Source organism: Sturnira hondurensis, unplaced genomic scaffold (assembly GCF_014824575.4).
Source record: "Sturnira hondurensis isolate 20B ecotype Veracruz unplaced genomic scaffold, ASM1482457v3 Scaffold0005220, whole genome shotgun sequence".
Classification (NCBI taxonomy): domain Eukaryota; kingdom Metazoa; phylum Chordata; class Mammalia; order Chiroptera; family Phyllostomidae; genus Sturnira; species Sturnira hondurensis.
The window spans coordinates 6,375,818-6,402,093 of NW_028077851.1; the positions used below are offsets into that span (position 1 = coordinate 6,375,818).

A 26,276-nucleotide genomic window follows, 5' to 3' on the forward strand; every position below is an offset into this window, starting at 1 on the left:
CACCAGAGGTGAACTGGGGGTGTAGAAGCCGGTAGTGAAGGCAACACGGTATCAGAGGTGGAGCTTGCAATAAAGGAATCAGAGAAAAAGGGCTTGAGATGCTGGAGAAGAAGCCTATGGCAAAGTATTCATAGAATAGGGTACCCAGAGACAGATCCTGAGACAGTGGAGTGGAGGGGAAGGGCAAGACAGCAATGTAGATGAAGAACATGTGGGAAGCCATTTGTATCTCTTTAAATGTTCAGTAACTTCTGTTAATTCTAAAACTTTGTTTTGCCAAAAGGCAACTTCAGATTCTTGGTCCTGTTTGGAAGCCTCAAAACACCATTCAAAATAGACATTCCCCTCTGCTTTGCCAATTTTAGTGCTGTTATTGTCCAGTTTGGTTTGAAGAAAATGAAGTTTGGGACTCTCAGAAGTTCTCCGAAGTAGCCACTGATTTTCTGAATTACTGTTGGTCAGATCTGTTCATTTAATTAAATATGTGCATGAAAAGTGTTAAAGTCCCTGGAGGAGAGATGGTTTTAAAATATTAAATAACCGAGATTGCGTTTTTCAGAGACTTTTCTCTAGAGCAAGGGGCCCAAAGCAGTCTACAACAGCTCAAACAACCTGCAGGGTAGAAATTGGCCATCCTTGCTCTAGAAGAGTCTGATCATAGAAGGATCAGGCTGAAGGCTTAAAAACACAGTTCTAGGAAATGACCTGCTCTCTGAAGAGCCTGGCTGTGTGTAGGCTGAGTGGTACTTTTTCAGTGAGACAGTCTTGTCTAATACTCAACCAGCAGCTCACTAATTTCAGTAGAAATGGCCCCTGTTCCAAAGGGAATTGAGCAAAAGCCAGCTAGTCTCCAAAGAGAACCTGATCCTGAAGACATCAGGCTGCTGGGCCAAATCGAGGACTCACAGACAAACAATAGTAGACAGACAAGCAAGGCCTTTGAACAAACCAAAAACACTCTTAACAGGTTTTGAATAAAGCCTTGTGAGTGAAAAAAGTAGAAGCTTGATTTCAGACGCAAGCAGTTAGCCCGAGGGCTTTTCAACTTTTTAATTTGTTGTTCCCATATCTGCTTTTTATTTATTACTCTTTTCCTCACTAAATATATTTTGTTAATCATTCTAGAAACTTGGGAACACACTTGACTTACTTTTATTCAATTGGAAATGCTTCAAACTTTTGGAACTGCCAGGATTTGAAATTGGAAACTAAATTTATTTCCTTTTGGAAGCGTTACCTGAAAGAACTAGGACATTTCCAGGGGACATTGATCTAATACTGATTGCAACTCACAAACAGTGGTTCCAGATCAACTTTAAAAGCACTTACATCTTTTAAACACTTGTGCACTTCTATGCTTACATAATTTTCTCTGACCCTTTATTATATTACCTAGAAATTGAGGATTGAACTATTGGACTGTATTTCTGATGCTTTTTAGTTCTAAAATGCTGGGGACTTATTTACCTTGAAGAATGAATGTGAAATCTTACAGAGTTCCTTAAAAGTTTCCTGCCAATCCTGAGTGTTTATCGTTCTGTGCATCTTTGCTGTCTTGTATAAATTATTCTTGCTTTCATTGCAGATTATTTGACTTTGGTATGCAACAGTATGGACTACAGATTAAGGCCCTTCTTTAAGTAAAGACAGGCATTTTGTTTTAGTTGTAAAATTTTACAGAAAATTATTCTGATATTTTATAGTAACAAGTATAAAGGACACATGGGCAAAAACAATGGAGGGTGGAAATGGGAAGGAGGTGGGGAGGGCTGGGGGGGTAGGGAGGGGTGGGGGTAAATGCAGACAACTGTAATTGAGCAACAATAAAATTCAAAAGTATTTAATAAAAAAAGAAAAAATATTCTATTTTGATAATGAATTTTAATCATGATTTTAGAGTTTTGTGTGTTTTTTTATATTTATGCTTTGTTTTACCTGAGAGGAAGTAGGCTTTTGTTGAACGTTCGTAACAAGAAATATCTTTTTCCTCTAAGAGTTTTTTTAAAAATTTAAGTCTATAGAAAAGTTGCAAAACTAGTCAATGAACACCATTCCACCTTTCACCTAGATTTACTAATCATTAACATTTCCACATTTGCTTTCTCTTTCTATGGATGGACACCCCCAATCCCGAGCCATTTGAGAATTAGTTACAGACGTCGCAACAGTTCCCCACGAAAGTGCCTCAGCATCCCCTAAGAACAAGGTCATTGTCCTACCAACCACAGTGCCATGATCGCAGCCCGTATTCAAATTCCCCAATTGATGAAATAGCATCTTATAGTATCTGCTCTCTCAAATTACCACTTGTGAGCTAAAATCAGCATGGCAGTTGTTATATTTCTTAAATTTATATTGAATAAATGATTTTAATAACTATATATGAGCATAATAACTATGATATGTAACTATATGATTTTAATAACTATGTATTATATGACAGATAACATATGTTATACATAAAACACATGTCATAATGACCTGTGCACATATAAAATTAACTCTAAGAAAAACGTTTGGAAGAGTATTGGTTAACAGTGTTTTAGGCTACAAAGCTCTCATTTCAAGGGAAGACCTCTAATTAAAACAGGCCTGATGCTGCTTGTTGTCAGAAGTTAGGCTTGTAGTAAACACCAGGGAACTTGAAAAACAACCTGCGGGTATTCTTTAATTTTCAGTTGCTCCCCTCTGCCAGTCACGTCTCTCATCTCTTATTTTTCCCTTTACCTGTAGACGCAGGTGTGACAGTAAAGCTGCAGTGGGAAACACAAAATCCACCAATAGATATTGTCATGAAACATTAACTAAAAATACATGGAGACGGGTGATAAATACAGGGTGTGTTCAAAAGAGTGAGTTTTGAAACCAGAGGAGGGGAAAAAATGACAGGCGCAAGGTTGGTAATGGAAAAATGGAGAGGCAAAGGTTACTTAACACCTCACTGTTCAATTGTTTGATCTTTGGACAGTCTTAAGTTTTCCTAGGAAAGGCAAGAGTAACTTATTTTAGAAGCTCTGGGCACCACAGGCCTCCATAGGTATGTTATTCAACACCAAGTCCACAGCAGGCAGTGCATGGAGAAGCACCTTCAGGAAAAGGGTACACGGGCAGTATCTAGGCTCCGAAAAAACCAATGGGTGTGAAATGCTACCCGTGGATTCCTCCTGTCCCTGATCCTGAGGTTTAGCAGAGATGCTGACTATAGTGCAGCTGCCCTGAAAAGGGGCATCCTTTCCCTTGCCTGCCTTCCTGTGCCCTGTGGCAGAGCTTGCCTCCTTTTCCACGTTCAGCCTGTGCTGCCCTGGGGTTGAGTTCCCAGAAGCCTCTTCATCACAGTCCACTCTTACTAAAGGCTGATTTTTACTGTGGACTCTGTGCTGTCCCAACACCTGACCTATTTATTAGCCTATATATGTACATAGTGAGATTGTAGGGAGGGGAGCGGAGGGGCCATTGGCAATGGCCTTGTTTGGCTGAGATAGAAACCCCAGGTTAGAATACGTGGGGGTGTCAGGTGGGTACTGGAAACATGAGGGGGAACACTTTGTAAAGTGTATGATTGTCTAACGACTATGTTGCATACCTGAAACTACTATAAAATAATTTTGAATGTAAATTGTAATTAAAAATAAATAAATCATAAAAAGATAAATTGGAAAAAAACGAATGCATGGGGAGAGCATAGCTAGACAGTTCCTGAATGAGGTGGAACCTGAGTGCCACGTTAGAGTTTAGATTTGATCTGCCGCCACGGGAGGCTGCTGTAGCTGGCAGCGGGACACAGTATTATTCAACATCATATTGATATCGGATTGGTTTACACTCAAGTTGATGATCACTCAGACAATCAAAATGAGGACCAGTCTTAAAAAAATGAACAGAGAAAACTAGTGGACAGTGAGAAAGGAATGATTTGGGGAATCTTTGTAAAGCAATATACTATAAGGTGGGAGAGAATCACCGTGGGTTGCCTGAGAGACTAGAAATGGTCTACTCAGTGTAGGCTCCGCCAGTACCCCAAATGAAATGTCCAAAGGCAAGGGACGTAAGGGAAGCTGGCCTTGACAGGGCTCTGTCAGAGGGCTTATGCTCCCTCCCTCACTGCCATTCAGGAATTTCATCTTTGATAAGAGAACCTGACTTCCCTAGACTTTGTTGTTTAAGATGCCTGGCACTCATGAAGTCTTGAACCCATTACACTTTTATTACGGGCTGCAGAAACTTTGGTAAAGGTTAATTAGTTCATACTTATCCTCGTGTGGTACTTTCACATCTCTGAAAGCTTTATCACCACCGATATTCGTTACTTATTGATCCTTTTTTTTTCTTATGCTATATAACTTGGCTCCGAGAAAGGACATATCTGTAGCAGGGACCAGACATCAGCCAGTGTTTACTTAGGCAGGCTGAGGCAATTATTTTGCAATGCAAGAGACATTTTTTTCTTAGATCCAAGATCTCGGGGATTTTAGAAATGCTGGTATTAAAATTAGCATATTTGAGGTTCTTTTCTTTCACCACCTGAATAATAATAAAAGATACATTTTGAAACTATGATATTCTTCTGTCTTTCAGGATTTTGGGAGAAGGATTGCCAGGAACAAAGATGTTTTTCTTAATTTTGTTGCTCAAGCAGGTTGCTAATAACCCACAAGGCTGTCATGTTGTCATCTTAGAGCTTGTAGAATTGCCTAGTAACTCCGCAAGGCAGCTGGGTGGGCCAGGCTTGGCCAGAAATGCAGTGTTTCTCTATTTTGTTGAACCTTCTCTTTCTTGAGTTTTTGGATTTCATCAGCTTGTGCCTTGCTTGGATGTTCTTTGACTGACTGCCAATGGGCAACCCCAGACGAGGCCTCCTAAGCCAGGCCAGAGAGAGTGGCCAACTCCCCTGTCAGTTCTCACTCTGCTTTTCTCCTTTTGCTGACGTTCAGGGCATTATTAAAGTTGGAAAGTTACTTCTACTTGCTTCCCCATCTTTTCTCTAACATTTTCTTTGCCTTCTCCACTGGTTTCCGTGCTAGTGTGTTTTAGTCCGAGGGTCTCCATGGCTGTTACAACCTAGGATTTCCCTCTGTGCGATCGTTTCAGGAGAAGGTCATGTGTATTGCTTCTGAAAAGAGCAGGTATATTGTGAACTAATACTCTAGTGGAAGGTATAAGTAATACATTTCACTATTTAGGCCTTAAATTTGTATTTTTATTAAAATAATACTATGTACAAAGTTTAAAAAGCCTACAGTTCCATAAGGTCTTTAATAAAAAAAAATTCAGTAATCCTCACATCCGCTCTGCCACCCTTAACTTTTCCAGCTGTTTTCTCTGATACTTGCCTCACTGTTTCTAAATAATATTCTCATATTGCTCTGACAGGAATTTCCAGACTTTCCCTTATGTTGGACGAGTAGTTCATGTCCTTGGACAAGCCCTGTGTCCACTGCATTTTCCTTCTCTCCCCTGCCCCACTTTAATTTTGGAAATATGTTCTGGTCTTGAGGTCTTTGTCAAGTTCATCCCAAGTAAGCAGTAAGCCAGGCTTCCTGAATCATTTGACTTATTCTCAATGGCTCATATTAGAACATTTCTTGAGTACTAAATGTGTTGATAACTGAACAAACTACATTCAAAGGCTCTGTCTGGGTAGATGGACCTGACACAGTAAGTAAGAGTGGACTGAAAAAATCACAGTAAATTATAAGAAGAAACCAGGGGGAGCTTATCACTGTGGTCTTCCTAGATTGTTCAAGTTTTCTCAAATGTAATTGGAAATTGAGGCTGTGGATAAACTTAGGACTTCTTACAAGTTTGTGGCAGGTAGTCCAGTCTTATCTGCCCTTTTCTAGAAAACACATAAGGGGCTGGGCATTTGCAAACTGGAAGTGAATGCCCTCTGTCACCTCACTTCAGTAATACTTAATCTAGGCATAATTAATCAACCAGAAAAGATAGGAAAGGGATGCCAAGGCCAAGAGCACTTCAGAACTGAGCACTTCATTTAGCGAGGGGTGTAATCAAGTTTTTTCCCCCACCCCTTCTCCTCCGTGACTTTTAGAGCATAATTGGGGCACAGTGCTCGGAAAATTCTTCTGGGGCATTGATAAGATCAGATAAGTTCTTGGAAAAATTTTATCTCAGGCAATTTCATTTGCCAAGGCATCTTATAGAGCAATATATAGCAATTAGGGAATGGGGGGGGGGCAGACCAGAAAGAAAGGTTTTTATGAGAGAGAAGCCTGAACAATTCCATTAGAACAAGTTAACTCACCCAACTGTAGTCTGTTCTAACAACATAAAATATAGATGAAACAAAACTGTGAGATCGTAGTGAACAGAACTGAGAAAACAGCCATGACTAATGAGACCAGGCTTTTCATAAAAACACGTGTTTCTGAATTTCTGTGAAGTAATCATAAGAATAAGTCTGAAGTGATTTGGTCTGAGTTCGTTCACTCATTTGTTCGTGCGTTCATTTAGTAAATACCATATCCTAGTTCCATATATGCGAGGGGCTGGGAATGCAACGGGAAGGAAAAGCAGCGTGCCCCAGCTCGCAGAGATTTACCGTCTAGCACACAGACAGAGCAGTCCACAGACCCAAACTGGTATCTGTGCAGCGACGGGTCTGGCACAGAGAGAGGACCCTGACTAGACTATGTTGCCTGGGAATATCAGCGCCTATAAAAGCTCATATTGGCTAGCAGAGCTAACTTCTCAAGGTTGAGGATGGTGTGATTTAGGAAAAGGGGTAAGGGGGTGGGAGAAGATGTTCCGGGCAGAGGAAACAGCATGTGCCATGTTCCCATGGCAGCAGGACCTGAAAGAAGGCCATGGAGACCAGAGCTCGGGGTGTGAGGGGAGAGCGATGGGGAGTGAGGCTGGAGGGATAGACTGGCCTCATACCATGCAGTCAAGGATTTCAAGTAGGAGAAATACCACAACTACTCTGCCTGTGGCACGCAGGGTGGGACTCGGGCCCTGTGATTATACAGCAGCCAGTCAGCAAGCTCTAGCTGTAGCCTGGGGGAGGGGCTGTGGTTTGGGTAGTGGTCAGAGCAATAAATCTGAAGTGGGGAGAGTGATAGGACTTGACAGATTGGATATGAGGGATGGGGAAGAGGGAGACATCCAGGGTCACACTTAGGTGTCTGACATAGAATGTACCAGAATGGATGACATTACCTTTTTTTTTTTTAACTTCTAATGGTTTTCTACAAATAAATACTTTTGGCATACTTTTCCACAAAGATTGACAGATTTGCTTATGGAAAATCTTTAGGGAATGAAGTGGGCAGTGGGAGAAGGTGGTTATTATGGGAGGGACATGAATACCAAAGTAGAAGACTCCAGACTCCCAGGACTTGAAGTGTGAACACTGCCCAGAACTGACAGGTTGAGTAATGAAGTGAGGAAGGTCATGAAGACACCCCTCATACATTTTTCACAAGTGATTTAAATGAAAGATGAGAAACAGCCACAAAAGGAAAACATACTGGGAGGCCCGTATAAAGTATGCATGTATCCGAATGAGAAAACTGGAAGGAGTATCAGATTTTATGGTTTAGGGAAGATCCTTACCCAATGACCATTCCTCTAGAAGTAAAGATTGAAATTTGGGAAATTACATTTCTACCAGATGACAAAACCACACCTGTTTTGTTTTCTAAGGTGATTGATATGCCGGAACACAACCCTGGCAATTTGGGAGGAACAATGAGGCTGGGAATAAGAAGAACTGTTTTCAAAACCGAAAATTCAATATTACGTAAGTTTCTCAGATCATTTGTTTTACGAGACATCGGGTGTCATTTGCCTTGGCCCTTCCCCATCTCCTGCTTCTCTCAGAAGACTTCCTCTCACCTATTTGCCCCTAACCTGGCTGCTCTTTCTGCTTCCCAATTCTTGTCTCTAGTAGGGTTGGTAGAACACATGTGGACACCCCTTCTCATCTGATCTCCATGATATCCTGTCTAGTGGGCTGTTTCGTGATTGACACATGCTCTTGGACATGACCTTCCACTGGGAGAGCCCTGATTCCAACTCGGTTTGCTTCTTTCAAATCCACTCTTCTCTCCACTACATTGAAACCTGCTCCCTGTTTAGCTGTTTCGTCTCTAACTGGTTTTAGCCACTAATTTAGGAACTTCTTGACGATGAGGACAGTTATGTCTCAGAAGTCTATTTCTCTGTCCCCTCAGTAGCTGCAGCATTGGGAGAGGAAAATATGATGTCATCATTGCTGATCTCCTGGTCTGGTATTTGCTGATCTTTCACTCCTGATAAAATTACTCTAGTTTCTGTGAAATTTGGCCCATAGATCAACATATTTTATGATAATAACTTAATGTAAAAAAAGAAACCCAAAGCGGTTAATTCAATATAATAAATATATCTTGAGAACCTACTGTGCACCTTATGCACTGGGCTGGATTCTGCAGGCATAGTAGTGACCAGGACAGATACCAGCCCTGCCCTCCCCGGAGCCTCAAAACAAGTGGAAAGAGTAGGATGAAACGGGTCATGTGACATAGCGGAGGGGCTGTCTGCAGAGGAGGGAGCCGTATCGGGGCTGTCCAGCATCATTCCTGTGAAGTTTTAAGAGGACCTAGAAAAATGCCCTTTTAACTCCAGGAAGAATTATATCAGAAATATGAGTTTCTCCTTTAAGGATAATAAATAGCTTTCAAAGAATATAAAGCTTCCTAGCAAGAATGAAATTGAAAAGAGAAAAGTTTTGAAGTGTACACCTTTCCCCTCTTTCTTCTGGATAAGAAACCGTTGTTCCCTAAGTGATTTTTTTCTTTAAGAACATAAGAATTTTTTCTCTTTGTGGCTTTCAGATGTTTTCCAATAGTTTGAAACTTTGTCCAAATGGTTGCCTCAGTGACCAAAAAAAAAAAGTTGGAAATTTAATGTTTTCAGATTGCATCTTCTGTGCCCTGGCCAGGTAGTTCAGTCCGTTAGAGCGCCGTCCTGATATGCCAATGTAGTGGGTTCGATCCCTAGTCAGGACACATACAAGAAGCCACCAATGAATGCATCAATAAGTAGAACAACAAATTGATATTCCACTCTCTCTCTCTCTCCCCCCTCCCTCCTTGTACCCTTCCTCTCATCTTCTCTCTCAAATCAATATAAATAAATAAGTAAATAAATAAATAAACAAATGTGCATCTGCTGTAAAAGATTCAGTAATAATTGTATTAAGCTTTTAAAGCAAAGTGTGTATTTGCCTTGGCCAGGTAGTTCAGTTTTTGGAACATTGTCCCAGTACACCAAAGTTGTGGGTTTGATCCCCAGTCAGGGCATATAGAGGAAACAACCAGTGATGCATCAGTTACTGGAACAACAAGTCAGTGTCTGTCTCTGTTTCTCTGTCTCTCTTTCTCCCCCTTACTTTCCCCTGTCTCTTTAAAATCAATCAATAAAAAAACTTTGAAAAGAGCATGAGTTCAAGATATTTATCTGTCTTGATGGAAATAAGAGTAATTTAGGGTTTTTAAAAATAACTTTTTAAAAGATTTTATTTCTGTATCTTTATAGGGGAAGGGAAGGAGAGAGGGACAGAAACATCAATGTATGGTTGCCTCTCATGGGTCTCCTGCCAGGAACTGGCCCTCAACCCAGGCATGAGCCCTGACTGGGAATCGAACCAGCAACCCTTTGGTTCATAGGCCTGCGCTCAATCCACTGAGCTACACCAGCCAAGGCAGGGTTTGTTTTTTTTTTATAGGAAATATAAAAGTCATATTGATGGTTTTCATGAATTTTAAACACAACACCAAAGCTTGTTGCCTAATATCTTTCGCCCGCCTGGAAAATCTTTTAAACAGCTTTATTGAGATTTAATTTATAGACCATACAATTCATCTGTTAAAGGTGCACAATTTACTGTTTTTTACTGATTTCACAGTTGTGCAGCTGTCATCATGGTCAACGGGTGAATGTCTTTGTCACCTCCAGACGAAGCCTCATTCCTTTTAACTATCACTATTACCTGTGTAGCCCTAAGCAACCATGAATCTACTATCTCTAAAGTTGCCTATTCTGGACGTTTCATATAAGTGGAACCATATGATATGTGGTGCTTGTTTGGCTTCTTTCATTTTGCATAATATTTTCAGGGTACATCCACACAGTAGCATGTATCAGTACTTCATTCCCTTTTATGTCAGAATAATATTCCATCACATGGGCATATCACATTCTGTTTACCCATGTGTCAGTTGTTTGACATTTTGGTCATTTCCAGGCCTATTTTAAGTTCAAATTATGATTCATAGCGTGCAAAGGCTTGTGTATATGAAACCACCACAGCCCCCAGCAGGCATGAAGTTTTGCCCCCCCACCTGGGTGAGGTCTCCCAGAAAGGTTGTATCAGAAATATAAGATAAGCTTAGGACCACTGTGCTTGGCTCTGTTGACCGTCATAAAAATATGACATATATATGACACATATCATATATATGTGATATACATGGTATAGTGATTTGTGGGTTTTTTTCCTACTTGCCATATTTCTTTTGTAGGAGTTTATCTTTTCCCCCGAGACAGTACATTTCTTTTGTAGGATTTGTTTTTCTCTAGTCAGCCCATTTATTTTGCAGACTTTTTTCCCAGTCAGCACATTTCTGCAAGAATGGTAGGAATGAAATACATTTGGCCACACTGCCTGTGACAATAACTTATTGTTTTGATGAAAAGCATTTTGATGCTATTCATTCTTTATTTATATGTGATTTATAGGCCAGGGATTGCAGTGCTCTAGATTAAATGGAAAAACAGGACAGTCAAGAGGCTTTTTTTTTTTAGAGAGCATACTTTGAAATAGGACCAAAGATGTTGATAGACACAGTAGCTGGATTACTAGAGTGATTCTAATTTTTACATTCATCAAGGACAATTCCTCTTTTCTCTTTAGTCACCTGTTCATTCCTTAGAGGTTGTGAAAACTGTGAATTTGATTTTTATTCTTTTTTAACCACTTTATTGAGGAAAGGTTGACATATAAAAAGTGGTACATATTTAATGTGTACAACTTGGTGAGCTGAATTTGAGTTTTCTGAAGTGGAGGTATAGGAATAAACTGATTTGGATAAGAGTCCTGTTAATCATCATTTGTTCTATTTCTAGGAAATGTGTTCCCAGAGACTCACTCCCATACTCTGTGTGTGTGTGTGTGTGTGTGTGTGTGTGTGTGGTCTTGGTCTACAAAGGCTTTTTCTCATAAAAGGACTAATGACCATATGTGTGATATTTTCCCAAACTATATCTCTGCCCCTTCTCCGAAGTATTAATTGCATATTCATGGCCTTTCCCAGACTTTACCTATCATGCTTAGTTTTTATACAATCTTTTATTGCAGCATTACTTTTTCGTGTATCTTGTTTTCATGTCTATTATTTGGGCATATTTTTAATTGAGTTGAAGAACCATAATCTACCAATTGATTTCCTATTGTTACACATTTCGGGTTGTTCCCTGCATTTTGTTAGAAAAGGGCTGATGGGAAGGAACATCTTGACACAGAGTTTATATACTTTTGTTATTTCCTTGGGGTAAATTTCCTGGAGCCGGACTCTGAGGTCAAAGGGTAGGAACACTTTTATGACTAATACTTCTGCCAGATTGTTTGAAACAAGAGGTGAACCAGTTCATGATGACGTTAACTGTACTGTAGTGTTTTTTCTTTCTCTAGTCTTTTTTGCTACTATATCTATGGTTTTTCTTGCTCTGTGAACAACAACAAAAAAGGCCCTTTGTTATTGTACTTTATTTTGCATTTCTCTTCATTGCTACAAAGCAGAAACTACCATCCCCCTCAAATATGATTTACTTGTGTGTATACTGCCCGTGCCTGAAGTCTCCACAAGCACTTAAACGCGGGGAAGGTGTGATTTACCTGCCCAAACTCTGTTGCCTAAATGGTCTAAACCAGGTATCTGTAAACAGCCAGAGTCAATATTTCTGTCACAACTACTTGACTCTGCTCTTGGAGTGTAAAAGCAGCCACAGGTAAATATGTTAATGGAGGAGCGATGCTGTGTTTCAATAAACCTTTATGTATAATGAAATATTATTATTTTTTATTTTTTTCAATCACATAAAAGTGCAAACACCATTCTTAGCGCAAGGACTGAACAGGAACAGGCAGGGTAACTGCCCTGGCTTCAAAGCCCACCATTACAATCACTTTCCAAAATGTAACTTGCAAAACACACATTTTGTGATTGTTACATTTTCCCAACACTTTACCTTTCAGATCTGTATATTTTATTGCATGTAAATTACACCTCAATCTGAAAACAAAACCCCACATTTTAGCTGGGAATGTAAAGGGTAGGACTTTTCTCCTTATAGTGACACCTTTACTTGGTTGATTAACTCATTAGATGACTTTTGAAAAGGAGGGAGAAATGGCACAGAGCAGGGAAGCATTAAATGGGGTGTTTTGAACGGTGAAAAATCTAGAATGAGGCGTGGCTAGAGATGGAGGGGGTCAGGATCAGGTGAGAGGGGAGGGAGAGTACTGAGGAACATGTTATTAGAGGGTTTTAAGATTGCAAAGTAAACTTTATCATTTTGCCTCTGGCTCAGCTGAGCATGAGGGATGAGAAGATAAAATACAAAGCAATTCAGACAAGGTTCAGAGCTCATTCAGGGAATAGCTGACAACTTGTTTGATGTGTTTCCAAAGTGTTACACTTGCAGGCTCCAGGCTTAAATTTTTTGGTTAGGTCCCAGACATGTTGCCAAGACTTGCTCTGGAATGGAAGCGAAGTGCCCCCTACCACAAAGAACGTGTTTTTTTGGACCAGCCAGGTAACATGTTTGAATGTAGCACACTCCTGTGTGTGTGCGCTGGTAGGAATGCAAGAGTAAACCCAATTTAAAGCAGTCTGAATTCTATATGCAATTTGTGTAAGTCTGCTCTCTAAATCAGCACCCAAATGATTAGGGTGCCCTTGCCTTATGAGAAACAGGGGTGGAAGGGTACAGAGGAGCCCCAAGTGCCCTGGGAGGCGTAAGAGGGAAAGGGCCAGCCTCTGAACACTGTGCTGGGCAGGGCAGGAGGAGCATCGTTAAAAGTGAGTGGATGCCATTTGCCCTCAAAGGGTGTCCAGACCAGTGGAGGATGTCCTACCAAGGCACACTGGAAGGAATCAGAACCCCCTGCAGGTCACCATACACAACTGGGGACCAGGTCCTGGTGATTTCCCATTCAGAGTTCTGAGATGATGACCCTCATCTGCTGACATGGGGACAGTGAGAATTGACTGGATGCTGGCAGACGTCACCTGGCAGAGGCAGCTGGGGAGAGCTCCTCTGGGTGATGCCACAGGCAGTGTGGCAGAGTCTAGGGTGCAGGAGGCCAGTGGAGCGGGTGGAAATGGGATACTTTAGGAAAAGACTTAATTTGGGGGGGTTCTTCTTTCCATTTCCTCCTAAGGAGGAGAAGGGCTTTGACTCAACTCTTGGTTCTGCTTTACTGTAAGGCCAAAGGGTTTTGTTCTGAGAAAATGGAGGAAAGAGGCCAATTGAGAAGGTACTGAATGAATCCTGGTGTTAAGGAGCTGGGTAAAATTCATGGTATCAGAAATTCAGAGTGGTTCAATCTCAAATTCGAAGGGAAGAGGATAAGGGGAGACACATTTTCCCGAGCTAGAAAAATCATTTTTGCTTTCCTATGTCTTATCAAAGCATTGATAGAGAAAAACAGCTTCTAGTTCCTGGTGTGATTGCATTCTTGGGAATTTAAGGGGAAAAAATCATGCTTTGCAAGAAGCCTTAGCTGGGTTAATGAGGTGATTTACAGAACAGTTTAAAAGAGGTCTCCAGGGATTTTAGGGGTGCTGAAAGTCTGTGCCACAGTAATCTGTCATGCTGAGACACAAATTTGAAAGAAGCGTAGTGGGGTCTTGTGATAGGAGCGTGCCAGCTGGCGGGCCTCCCCGTCTCCCCATGGACGGGCCACGCTGCAGGTGGCTCTCTCCCCTGCTTCCTCCTGCCTTTTGCTGGGGAAATCATTTGCTAAGCTGTTATTTGTTAATACAGCAGTTCATTGGTCTGAGACATAGCTCTTTTAGTCATAACAACAGATGGCATTTACGTCCCCCTCACTGGACCCACACTATTCTGAGCACTTTGGCCAGCAGAACTAGTGGGGAGGTTGACAGCCCAGCCCCTGGGACCACACTGCCCATCAGAGAGGCCTTACCTAGTACATCTCAGTTTCTGCATCTGTGAAATGGACATCAGAATAGCACCTGCCTTGTGACCTTCTTGTGAGGGTTAAATCAGTCATACACGTGAAGCCTTAGAACAGTGCTTGGCAGAGAAAAACCACTATTCTCGTGTGGCTGTTAGGGTCATAGTGTGAAGGCTTTATTGTATGGACTTGTGAATCTCCCAACGCTCAAGGTCAACTTTGGTTAGTCACCTAGTATTAAGAATGGGGTCCATCTAGGGCAGAAGGAGGGGGAAGGGACTGAGCCCGAGGACAGGGGGAGCAAGACAGGTCCTTTGTCTTGCAGGTTCTCTCCAGTTCCTCAGCTTTGCTCTCCTTGCTCCACATGTGCTAATATGGACTAGAAGATTACAGAAAATCTAAGAAAAGTGATGTTAAAAATGGAATAAAAATACTAAATGGTGGGGGGGAAACAAATGATGAAAAAGAAGGTGACACTGCAATGTAGAGTTAAAGGCAAGGACTAACATTTTTAAAGAAGAAAATTAGCATTTTTAATACTGGAAAATTAAGATAAAAACAGATTATGAAACATAAAATTAAGGAAAGAGGAGGAGTTAGGATACTTCTATGGAGTAAGTTATTTTATAAAAATTAAAAGAATGATAAACAAAGTTCCAAAGTAATAAATGAAGAGAGAGAAAACAGTGGCTAGCCTGGATGCACTTTCTAAGCACCAGTGATTAAGACGTTGTGTAGGACCCAGCTTCATTTTGCATGACAAAAGGGAATCTTAGGAAGGTTAAGTCACTTCTTAAAAACTCACTGAGCTGATTTCATGGCCTGAATTCTTGAACACCTCATTATACCGAATGGCTGGACCTTAATCAAACAAGGGAATGGCAAACTCAAAGAGCTTGCAGAGTTGAAAGCTTTCTTGTGCTGAAAGCCTGAGAGGGGGTTCCTCAGGTTTCAAGAGGAGGGTCTTGTGGGAGGAGAAAAGAGGGTACAGAAAGTGAAGACCCCACCCTTGGCTTCTGAAATCCATGATGGAACCGTGTGCTTGGCTTGAGGTGAGAAAAAAGCACTGAATGCATATTGGACTGAGCAGCTGGGCCAATAGGACCAGGTAGGGAATGCAAATGTGTCAAACATCCAAACAGGAAAAGTGCCATAGCTTAAGCTCAACAATCAGTGGCAGCTACCATCAGGGTTAGAGAGGCAATACAGAGTAGTGGTGACTAGGACAAATGGACAAGCTCTTGTCCCATCAAAGGTATAACTGCTACATGATAGTTGGCACTGTGGATTCACCATTGCCAATATTCAAGAGAATTTGGACATTGGGAGATCTCCTGATTTTTAAATGTTGGCAACTTATTGAAAAATTTAAAATGTTTATCTGCCAAGACTGTGTAAGCCAGATATATCGAAAATCTGTATCCTAGGCCGCCTCTTGGGATTGTCATCTGCCAAGGACATTTGGATTACTTCTATCTTTTAGCCTGTATAACTTTTTGGAGGGAAAATTTTGACTCTGAAAAGGAGGAATAAATCAGATTCAATTGCCAGAATTACTAACACAGAGGTGGGGGTGGGCAGGACCATTAATGAGTTAAAGACGTATTATGTATGAGACAGAATCTATCCAGTAGCACATTTGAGAGAGAAGTGGTGGAGTTTAGCAAAGTTATTATTTCTGATAACCCTGTTATGTACATTATTGGTGCCTTGCTGCCTACATTGGCAGTATTTCATGGGTCCTAAGACCTCTATCACTTGTCTGTCTCCAAAGCTTTGCTGACAGTTGCTTCTTAAGTGAACATTGAGTGTATGTGCAGTTAATATCTGTTGCATTTTATTTTGTCTCCCAAAAGACTAGGACAGAAAGGAAGACCCAGTGCCTAGGATTATAGCACAGCAGGTGTACTCAATAAATCCATCTGAAGAACCACTCATAAGAACATGATGTTTTACCCCTCAGTCTTTTTCCTACACACAGAGATACATTCTCCACTCAACAGTACCTAGCACCTTGCCTGATTGTCGTCCTCCTATAGACCACATTTGGTGACAATGTAGATCGGTGGTTCCTCACCAGGAATGCGTGGGGGAGTCACTCCTGGAGCTCTGTAAAAACCCACACACCTGGCACTCTCCTGAGAGTAACCAAATCAGAATCCCTGGTACCAGAGTCCTGGAAGGAGCATTCTTTGTTTTATTTTGTTTTTTAAGATGTTTTCAAATAAAACTGAAGTGGTAACATTCTGAGTTGATTCTCAGCATAAGGTTTTAAAGGAAACTTTATTTTTTCCCCCATTGGACAAGGGATGGATTAATTTTGTAAGTTCATTCTTTTTTTTAATAAATATTTTATTTATTTATCTTTAGAGAGGAAGGGAAGGCGAGAGGGAGAGAAACATCAATGTACGGTTGCCCCTCATGTGTCCCCTGTGGGGAACCGGCCTGCAACCCAGGCTTGTGCCCTGACTGGGAATCGAACCTCGATCGTGTGGTTCGCAGGCCCGAGCTCAATCCACTGAGCTACACCAGCCAGGGCTGTAAGTTCATTCTTTACAGATTTATAAGTGATCAAAATAGATTTTGAATGCAGAAAGTAACATTTCCAAAGGCCTGAAAACATGTTTCATTATATACCATGTAATATATATATATAAATGCTTCATTTGTTCAACAAACATTTATTGAGTACCTACTTATGGGCTAGGCACTTGTCTCAAGAATTGTGGTGATAGGTCCCTATGTTGTCTGTTGTCTTGTAGAGCTTCACTTCTTCTGTTTGGATTTCATAGTGTAGAGATAACAATAGCAATCTCATGGTTTACTTACTGTTCTAGCACTTCACATATTTTCATTTACTGTATTTAATGCTTCCAACAGCCTTATGAACTAGAGACTATCATAACCCCCAGTTTACAGACGAGGAAGCTGAGGCAGAGAGGTAAAGTCCTTTGCCCAAGCCACACATCCATTAGGTGGTGTGGTGAAATTTATTTATTTATTTATCTATCTATTTATTTTAAATGGTTTAACTTTTTTAAAAAATAAATTTTTCACCTTAAAAAAAGATTTTATTTACTCACGTTTAGAGAGAGGGGAAGAGAAGGAGAGAAACATCCATGTGTGGTTGCCTCTCATGTGCCTCCTACTGGGGGACCTGGCCCACAATCCAGGCATGTGCTCTGACTGGGAATTGAACCTAGGACCCTTCAGTTTGCAGCCTGTGCTCAATCCACTGGGCTATGCCAGCCAGGGTGGTATAGTGGAATTTAAAGCCAGGCAGTCTGACTTCAGAGCCACTGTACCTCCTCCCTCTTCTGTCACCTGAGATATCTTAGCAAACACAGCATTTGCCTTAAGCCAGACAGCAAGGCGTAGGTCATGCAGTTTCAAAGTTCACATGATATCATGCTAGTCCTAATGACTTGAAGTTTAATTTCTTATATCGTAAGTTGTAGATTTTTCCCATTTCCCTCACCGTCTCTGTTAATATTGGCGGGCTCTGTTATTGAACTTGCTAAGTCATCTGTTGTAATGAAGGAAACAGAGAAGAAATTTTGGCCTAGGGGAGAAAAGGTCAGTCACAGTCAGAGGTCATAAGGGAGTCGGAGTCCTCTCAAAATCAGGTCCAAATCTATCAGCTGCTTTTTTCTATAACTTCATGATGACAGATGTGCTTCCACTTTTTCCAGCTGGGCATTGCCGTGCTATTATGGTTTATTTTTCCTTTAGTTTTTATGAACTGATAGTTTGAGTACCAAGGCTCTGTCTCAAATGACTCCCCTTTCCGTGGCATGCTGGAGTTCTCTCAAAGGAGCTTCCTGCCCCCACTATTCCTGGTTTTATTTCCTAAAACACATACCTAAATACTCACTGCCATTAACATCATCACCAGGGAGCTCAATCTATACGGACAGAATTGCAAATAGAAGTTCAGTCATGGTAATTGAGCATACTAGTCATATGAGAATACAACCAATTTGCAAGTCAAAATCTCAAACCAGACACCAGACATTTGGTCTCTCTTAGTAGAAACATCCTGTTCCCCAGCTTCATGACATCTGGGAGAGGGTGTGCTGTCTCCTGCCTATTGAATTGAGCACCACTCTCCCAATTCTGCTGGGGTTTGACGATGTGTTCCAGCACTACTGGCAGGTCCTTTTGTCCCCTGGCAGTGTGCCTGGGGTCTGCATCCTGAGGACTGTTGCTGAGGGAATTGTCCTTGGCCCCTCCTACTGTCCCTGTGCTATAACCCACTGAGCACTCAGGCTATCCTGCTTGTCCACCTGCTCCAGTAGGGCCTGTTCCTGATAGGTGTCCGATGATGGACTTGACACTGTGGTCACTGGCCATCCCACTGATTGCCATGCCTATTGCCAAAATAGGTCACGCCCAAGATGCTGCAGCACATGCAGAGAGAGGGAGAGAGACATGTTTTTTTTTTTTTTTAGATTTTATTTATTTTTAGACAGAGGGAAAGAATGGGAGAAAGAGAGAGGGAGAGAAATATTAATGTGTGGTTGCCTCCTGTGCGCCTCCCACCAGGAACCTGGCCTGCAACCCAGTCATGTGCTCTAGACCCGTAATCCAACCAGCGACCCTTTGGTTTGCAGGCTGATGCTCAACCCACTGAGCCACACCAGCCAGGGCAAGAGACGCATGTTCAATAAGCCCCACATGTGACTCTCAGCCACACACTCCTAGTTAAGAACCTTGGCATAAACATGTTCATTTAATCCAGCAGTCCTTTATTCCCAATGCTCGGCTTGTTTCCAGTTGTTTTCTGTTAAGCAACGCAGCAGTGAGCATATTTGTGCTTACATCTTTGTCCTTGTTTCTGGGGTAAATTCTTAGAGGTTGAATTTTAGAGTCAAAGGACAGGCACATATGTATTTTAAATCCTCACCCAAGGATATGTTTTTGTTGATTTTTTTAGAGAAAGGGACACACAGAGAAAGAAACATCAATTGGTTGTCTCCCATATGTGCCCTGACTGGGGATCGAACCCACAATCTAGGGATCGAACCCACAATCTAGGGATGTGCCCTGACTGGGAATCAAAAATGTAACCTTTTGGTGTATGGGTTGACGCTCCAACCAACTGAGCCACCTGGCCAAGGCAAAGTACAAGCATATTTTTAAGGTGGTGTGTGAAGCAGTGTGGCTAGTACCGTGTGAAAGTATGTAGTGGGAAAAGCATGGGGCCTGGTTGGGAGAAGACCTGGGCTCAAAGCCGTTCTGTGCTACTGATACAGGGTGCAGCCAAGGGGGGGCCCAGAAAAGATTTGGAATGGTGTCCAGAACTCAAAGTGTACAGGAATATTGGAGGAAATATTAAGATGTCCTCACCACCATCACCCCCCCACAAGTGTCAGTTGGGGGAAGGGACAAATGGAGCAGGGCCATTGAGAGCTGTTTTGCATAGCAACAGTTTTGCAGCTAACCTCTGGAATGGTCTTTTAACATATCTATAACCTTTAACTGGTTTCATAGATATGTTAAATAGCTGTGGCCAAGTTTTGGGCCAGGGAGAAGTGAGTGGCGGCTACCCAGGATGGAATTGGGGGCTGCTTCTCTGAGAGAGTGCCTGCGAGAGAGGCATGTGGCTTTAGCAGAGTGAGGAACCCCCTCTTGGCCAGGTGAGGGGGAGAGCCATGCTGTTTTGGAAAGATGTAGAACCTTGTAACCATGACGGGGAGAGCCACGCGGTTTCAGCAGAGTGCAGACCCCCTCTTGGCCAGGTGAAAGGGAAAACCACGCAGCTTTGCCAGAATGGAGATCCCTGCGGCCAGGTGAAGAAGAAAGGTGCGCTTTTGGTGGAGTGCGGCTTTGGTAGAAGAGGCCCACGCGGCTTTGGCGTGCTCCCTTTGGCTGAGTGGCCTGGAAACCAGGAGAGACTTTGACTGGAACTTGGTACAAAGAACTCTTGCCAGTGAAAGGTGCCACATGACTTTGGATTAATTGGAGATCCTGCCTGGACAGGCAGGCGACACAGCTCACGTGCCAGCAACCTGAAAAACGAATGTGTGCTCTTTTCCTGATTTACGGTGCCTGGAGTTGGGACAGTAGGAGAAGGGAGCGCTGTGTGTGTGTGTGTGTGTGTGTGTGTGTGTGTGTGTGTGTGTGTGTGTAGGTGTATACCCTTAAAGACTTTAATATTTTAAGGAAGGCATTAGGCTTGAATAGCATTCAATAAACATTTTGTTTCCTTTTCACAAATCTCTGGCATTGAGAGATGTCTTTCCAATTGGCGGCCGACAGAAGAGCCCAATAGATATTAGTATACCGTCCTTGGGAGGGGCCCCTGTTTTCTGAAGCAGTTTGGGGCATCCCTCGGTGGGCCAAGTACTGCCCCCCGCCCCCCCACCCTTGTTCGGTAACACTACCAGCATGGCAGGGCTTTGGACAAGTTTTTTGTTTGTTTGTTTCATTTCTCTTCCTTTGGTTTTATTTTTTCTTTTGTAAAATGAACCTTGTTATGAATCTGCATAGAAGCAATGGTGTGGCTGTTACTCGGCCTTTGAGTCCTGCAGGTAGGTGCGTAAAAGGAGGGCACATCTGCTGCAGTCCATGTGACGGCTTACTCGAGAATTGCTGCAGGGTTTCAAAGAAGCCATTGCTGTCCCGTATTATAAGAGAAAAAACCTAGATTACTAACTGGAGTCTAGTTTCTTTTTAGGCCTCTGATAGAAATCAAAGAGACTTTCCCCACACGTATGCCATGGGTATGGTTCCAAAGCCGATTACTCCAATATTAATCTCACTCTTGAATCATTACAGGGAAACTGTATGGTGATGTTCCTTTTGTGGAAGAAAGACACAGACATCGATATGAGGTATGCTTTCACACTGAATTACTGTGGAATACAGATGTTTAGTGCAAGGAACCCCAGTGATTATAAGTGGGCCCCTGGAAAAGAGTAGGGGAGATGGAGTCCCATGGGCTGTGTGGGTGTAGAGTAGATACCAGATCAAGCCCAGGGTTCTGTTTTGAGGGAGGACTGGTGGGAATTGATGCTGAGTAGGCTACCAACAATAGAAAATAATTTGCTGAGTACCAGCCATTTTTGGTTTTATTTCCATCAGGAACTGGCCCTAACAAGTGGGGCAAGAACTATGGAACTGCTTTGTCTAAGTGGTGGCCAGAAGGTGTAAGAACTACCATGTACACAGTAGTCTGGTCATCCATTCCTTCATACTTATTTTGTATATAATATGCAATGACAAGCCCTGGCTGGTGTAGCTCAGTGGATTGAGCACGGGCCTGCGAACCAAACAATTGCGGTTCGATTCCCAGTCAGGGCACATGCCTGGGTTGCAGGCTAGGTCCCCAGTACAGGGCACATGAGAGGCAACCGCATACTGATGTTTCCTTCTCTTTCTTCCACCTTTCCCCTCTGTCTAAAAATAAATAAATAAAACCCTTAAAAAATATGCAATGACAGTGAAAGTAGCAAAGACACACATGGTCTTTCTCCTATTGGGGAGCTTACATTCTAATCAGAGAGGACAAAACATCAGATAACAAATACAAATAATTATAGATTAAATAATGCATCAGGCAAGCCACTTGTATCTAGACTATATAAAGAATTCTTAGAAAGCCCTGGCTGGTGTAGCTCAGTGGATTGAGCGTGGGCCTGTGAACCAGACGATCATGGTTTGATTCCCAGTCAGGGCACATGCCTGGGTTGCAGGCCAGTTCCCGGCAGGGGCCAGTTCCCAGCAGGGGATGCACGAGAAGCAACCATACACTGATGTTTCACTTCCTCTCTCCTTCCCTTCCCCTCTAAAGATAAATGAATAAAATATTAAAAAAAGAATTCTTAGAACTTAAGAATAAATAATGGCAAAGGATCTAGATAGACATCATTCATCACCAGGGAAATGCAAATCAAAACCACAAAGAGATACCCCTTCACATGTATTAGGATGGCTATAATCAAAAGATGAATAATAACTAGTGTTGGTGAGGATGAAGAGTAATTGGAATTCTCATACATTGCTGGTGGGAATGGAAAATGGTGGAGCAGCTTTGGAAAAGAGTCTGACAGTTCCTCAAAAGGTTGAACATAGACTTACTATACAACCTAGCAATTCCGCTTCTGTGAAATTAACCAAGAGAAATAAAAACATACATCCACAAAAAAACTTGTACACAAATGGTATGGCAGCATCATTCATAATAGCCAAAAAGTGGAAACAACAAAAATCTCCATCAACTAATAAAGGACAAATAAAATGTGGTATATCCATACAATGGAATATTATTTGACAATAAAAAGAGATAACATGGCCCTGGCTGGTGTAGCTCAGTGGATTGAGCGCGGGCCTGCGAACCAAAGGATCGCAGTTTGATTCCCAGTCAGGGCACATGCCTGGGTTGCAGGCTACTTCCCAGCAGGGGACGCACGAGAGGCAACCATACATTGATATTTCTCTCCTTCTCTCCTTCCCTTCCCCTCTAAAGATAAATAAATAAAATCTTTTAAAAAAAGAGAGATGAAATGTTGGTACATACTACAACATAGATGAACCTAGAAAACATGCTAAGTGAAAGAAACCAGTCACAAAAGAACATACTGTGTGATTCCATTAACATGAATTGCCCAGAATAAGCAAATCTAAAGAGAAAGAATGTCGATTAGTGGTTGCTAGGGCTGATGGATGATGAGATGGGGAAGATGATGGTTAAAAAGTGCAGGGTATACTTTGATTGTGGGGATGGTTGTATCCTATGTGAATATAGTAAAAACCACTGAGTTGTACAGTTTTAATGGGTGAATTGTAAGGCATATGAATTGTATCTCAATGAAGCTGTTTAATAAAGAAAAAAGTTTACAGATTTGAGAATTAGCCTAATATTAAAAAAGAAAATAAAAGCGTATGTGGTTAAGATTGAGAAGGATGTGGGACCCTACTTTGGTTTTAGGGGAGGAAGTGCTTTTCGTGAAGGAGAGGCTGAAAAGTTTGGGGAAAAGCTAGTGATGAGATGAATGAGGGAAAGGGCCATGAGCAAGGTCATTGAATTGTCATCTATAAGCAGTATTTTTTAAGGTTTTATTTATTCATTTTTAGAAGGAGGAAGGGAGAAAGAGAGGGAGAGAAACATCAATGTGTGGTTGCCTCTCACACGCCCCACACTGGGGACCTGGCCTACAACTCAGGCATGAGCCCTGACTGGGAATCGAACTGGTGACCCTTTGGTTCACAAGCTGGCTCTCAATCCACTGAGCCATGCCAGCCAGGGCTATAAGCAGTATTTTAGTAGAAAACTTGCTTTAAGCTTCTTTTTAGGGGTTTTATGTAACTATAGGTAAAGAAAGCATTGGGGTTAGTCACAAGGTAAATAAGATTGTTTCAATCTTCAAGCAGATTTGTGATTTGGGGATAGACAGTTAATTTTATACTTAACTCAAAGCAAGACACAAATATGGGAATGGCTATAAACAGCTGATCTCAATGTCCAAAGTCAAAATGTCTGTGTCACAGTCCCACCTTATGAATCTTATCTTGGGTGAAAGAAGGTAGTCTTCCAAATTTAAGAGCTGTGACTAGACTATTTCTCAGATTCATCATGAACTTAAAAATCGGCTTTAGGGGTTGAATATAGACATTAAATACAAGTTAGAGCATCTCTGAAATGGAAAACTCGCCCTGTTGGGAGAGGGCCTTTTACTAAGGTGATATGTCTGTATTGCTCTGCTGCCCAAAGACATTTAATTTCTTGTTCCTGCAGGTGAACCCTAACCTGATTGATCGGTTTGAGCAGAGTGACTTGAGTTTTGTGGGTCAGGATGTTGATGGGGAGCGGATGGAAATCATTGAACTGGCAAGTAAGTGAGCGCTTCATTTGTGACAATTTCTGTGTTGAGCTAACATCTTTTTGTTGACTGTAGACATACGAAGCTATAACTTGAGACCCATTTTGTTTGGTCTCTTTCTTTTCCTCTCTCCTTTGAAATAGCTATGCAACTAATTATAAGTAATGTGTACTAAATATAAAGTATGTGAGAAAACAGATTGCTGGTAACCCTAATAATTGTGGGCCTATTAGTTTGACCCTACTATAACATGATGCATTGCTCTACCAGTTGTACCAATGGTACGCTTCCTTACCATTCCTGCCCCCTTCTCCCGTTGCCAGCGTCTAGGTTAGGCACGCTGGGAAGGGCAGCAGCCCACTGTTGAGTAGCACTCTGCCTTGTCTCTCCTTTCAGGGACAATGGCCCAAAGCCCTGTCAGTATTGGTGACTGGTGTTGACATCTGTTGTGTGTGGGACCTGGCTCCCCAGCTGGTGTCATCCTTTTCCTATTGCTCATGCTGCATGGTCAAGTGTGGGCCAGTCCCCGATCTCAGAGTTCTTAGTGAGACCGAACACAGCGCAAAGGCACTGGACTTCAGTTGAGGCAGATCACTGATGAAGTTGTTTGTGGCTGGGCTGGGGCACCCTTTCGGGAACATCGGCACAACTATACATGTGTTATTGACAAGGCAGAGGACAGTGTTCTCACTCAATGCTTCAAAGACAGGATAAGCCCATCCTTACAGCTGGTCCCAGCTCTCTTGACATTTTAGCCCAGGGGTTGGCAGACTTTGACGGGTGGCCCAGATTCAGCCTGCTGACTATTTTGGTACTGGTCATGATCTAGGAATGGCTTTTACATTTTAAAATGGCTCAAAAGTACATTATAAGATTGTAAAATGTAAAAATTATATGACATTTTAGTATCCATAAGTAGTTTTATTGGAGTACAATTTATGTGCTGTGTGTGGTTACTCTGCTACAGTGGCAGTGGTGAATAGTTGGGAGACTTTCTGGTTCCCAACGCTTAACATTATTTCCTATTTGGCTCTTTACAGAAATGTTTGCCCAACCCCTGTTCTAGACCCACACATGTACACTTCATTTAACTAACTTGAGTTTAACCTTTTCCGGTGCCTGTTTCACCTGTTTATCTATGTGATTATTTTCCTAGGATTTCAAACTGAACTTATTTGAAACTAAATTTACCTGCTTTCTGAACTAGTTCTTCCTCTCGACCATTTCCATTAAGGTTCCATCAGTCTCCTTGTTCAGGGTTTCTCATCCTCGCCATCTCTGACATTTGGCTCAGGGTAATTCTTTACAGTGGGTGCCATGCTGAGCACTGCAGGAAATTTGCCAGCATCCCTGGTCTCTACCCACTGGGTGCCCGTAGCACTGCCTGCCCTGCCCTCCAAGCACAACACTCAAGAACAACTCCAGACATTGCCAAATGCCCCTGAGGCACACATGCACCCCTGATTGAAAACCACTGTTCCAGGCCATCATGCTTGAAATTGGACTTATTTAGCTCTTTTTCCCCTTCGTACTCCCAACTTGTAATCAGTTGTCAAGTCCCGTCGATTTGGTCTCTGGAAAGATCACGTTGGGATTGCGTTCCCATTCCTGTCACCCTAGTCCTAGGATGTGGTGTGGTGACTCATAAGGAGGACAGGGCTCTGACGATGCCATGTATGTGACACTAAGTTATTGGATAAACCACTCTCATTTATTGAATGCTTAGTATGTATAGGATACCCTACAAATAGGAGCATCATTATCTAGAAGGTACCTTTTCAACCTATATCCTTTAGGCTCCAGATAACCTGGACTGCTTATTCCTCTTCTAACTTTTCTTCTTTCTCCATCTTAGCCCATGTCACTGTCCACTGCTTCAAATTCCTTTACTCTGTCCCTTTTCTGTGTCTAATCTGTTCAGGTACTGATTCAGGAGTCCCGAGCAGGGAAGAGAATTGAAGTTGGAAAAGGAACATAGTAGCATGTTACCTGGACCCTGAAAGAAGGAAAGGAATGGGCATTGAGTGTATCTCATTAGATGCTTCTCACTAGACCCCCTGCTAGGGATTCCTGCATGCCTTAGTAACTTATAAGGCAGGAGATGCTATTCCCAAAAAGGAGGCTCAGTGTGCAAAGAGGTGAAATAAACTGCCTGGGGCTATCCAGCTAGTGCCTGGACTGGCTGGAGCCAAACCAAGTCATTGCCTCCTTCTGCCACCACCCCTGTGGGATTTTATTGTTCCTTTATT

The 26,276-nt window shown here is 42.1% G+C and overlaps 1 protein-coding gene across 1 annotated transcript in view; it reads left to right on the forward strand.

Annotated features, from left to right (window-relative positions):
• The window catches only part of CTPS2 (CTP synthase 2), an 85,735-nt gene that overhangs the window by 53,812 nt on the left and 5,647 nt on the right, over positions 1-26,276 (forward strand). The window contains exons 14-16 of the mRNA XM_037046294.1: positions 7,663-7,759; positions 20,984-21,039; positions 23,943-24,039. Coding sequence (XP_036902189.1) covers positions 7,663-7,759; positions 20,984-21,039; positions 23,943-24,039 — 250 coding nt within the window. The remainder of the gene's footprint in view (positions 1-7,662; positions 7,760-20,983; positions 21,040-23,942; positions 24,040-26,276) is intronic.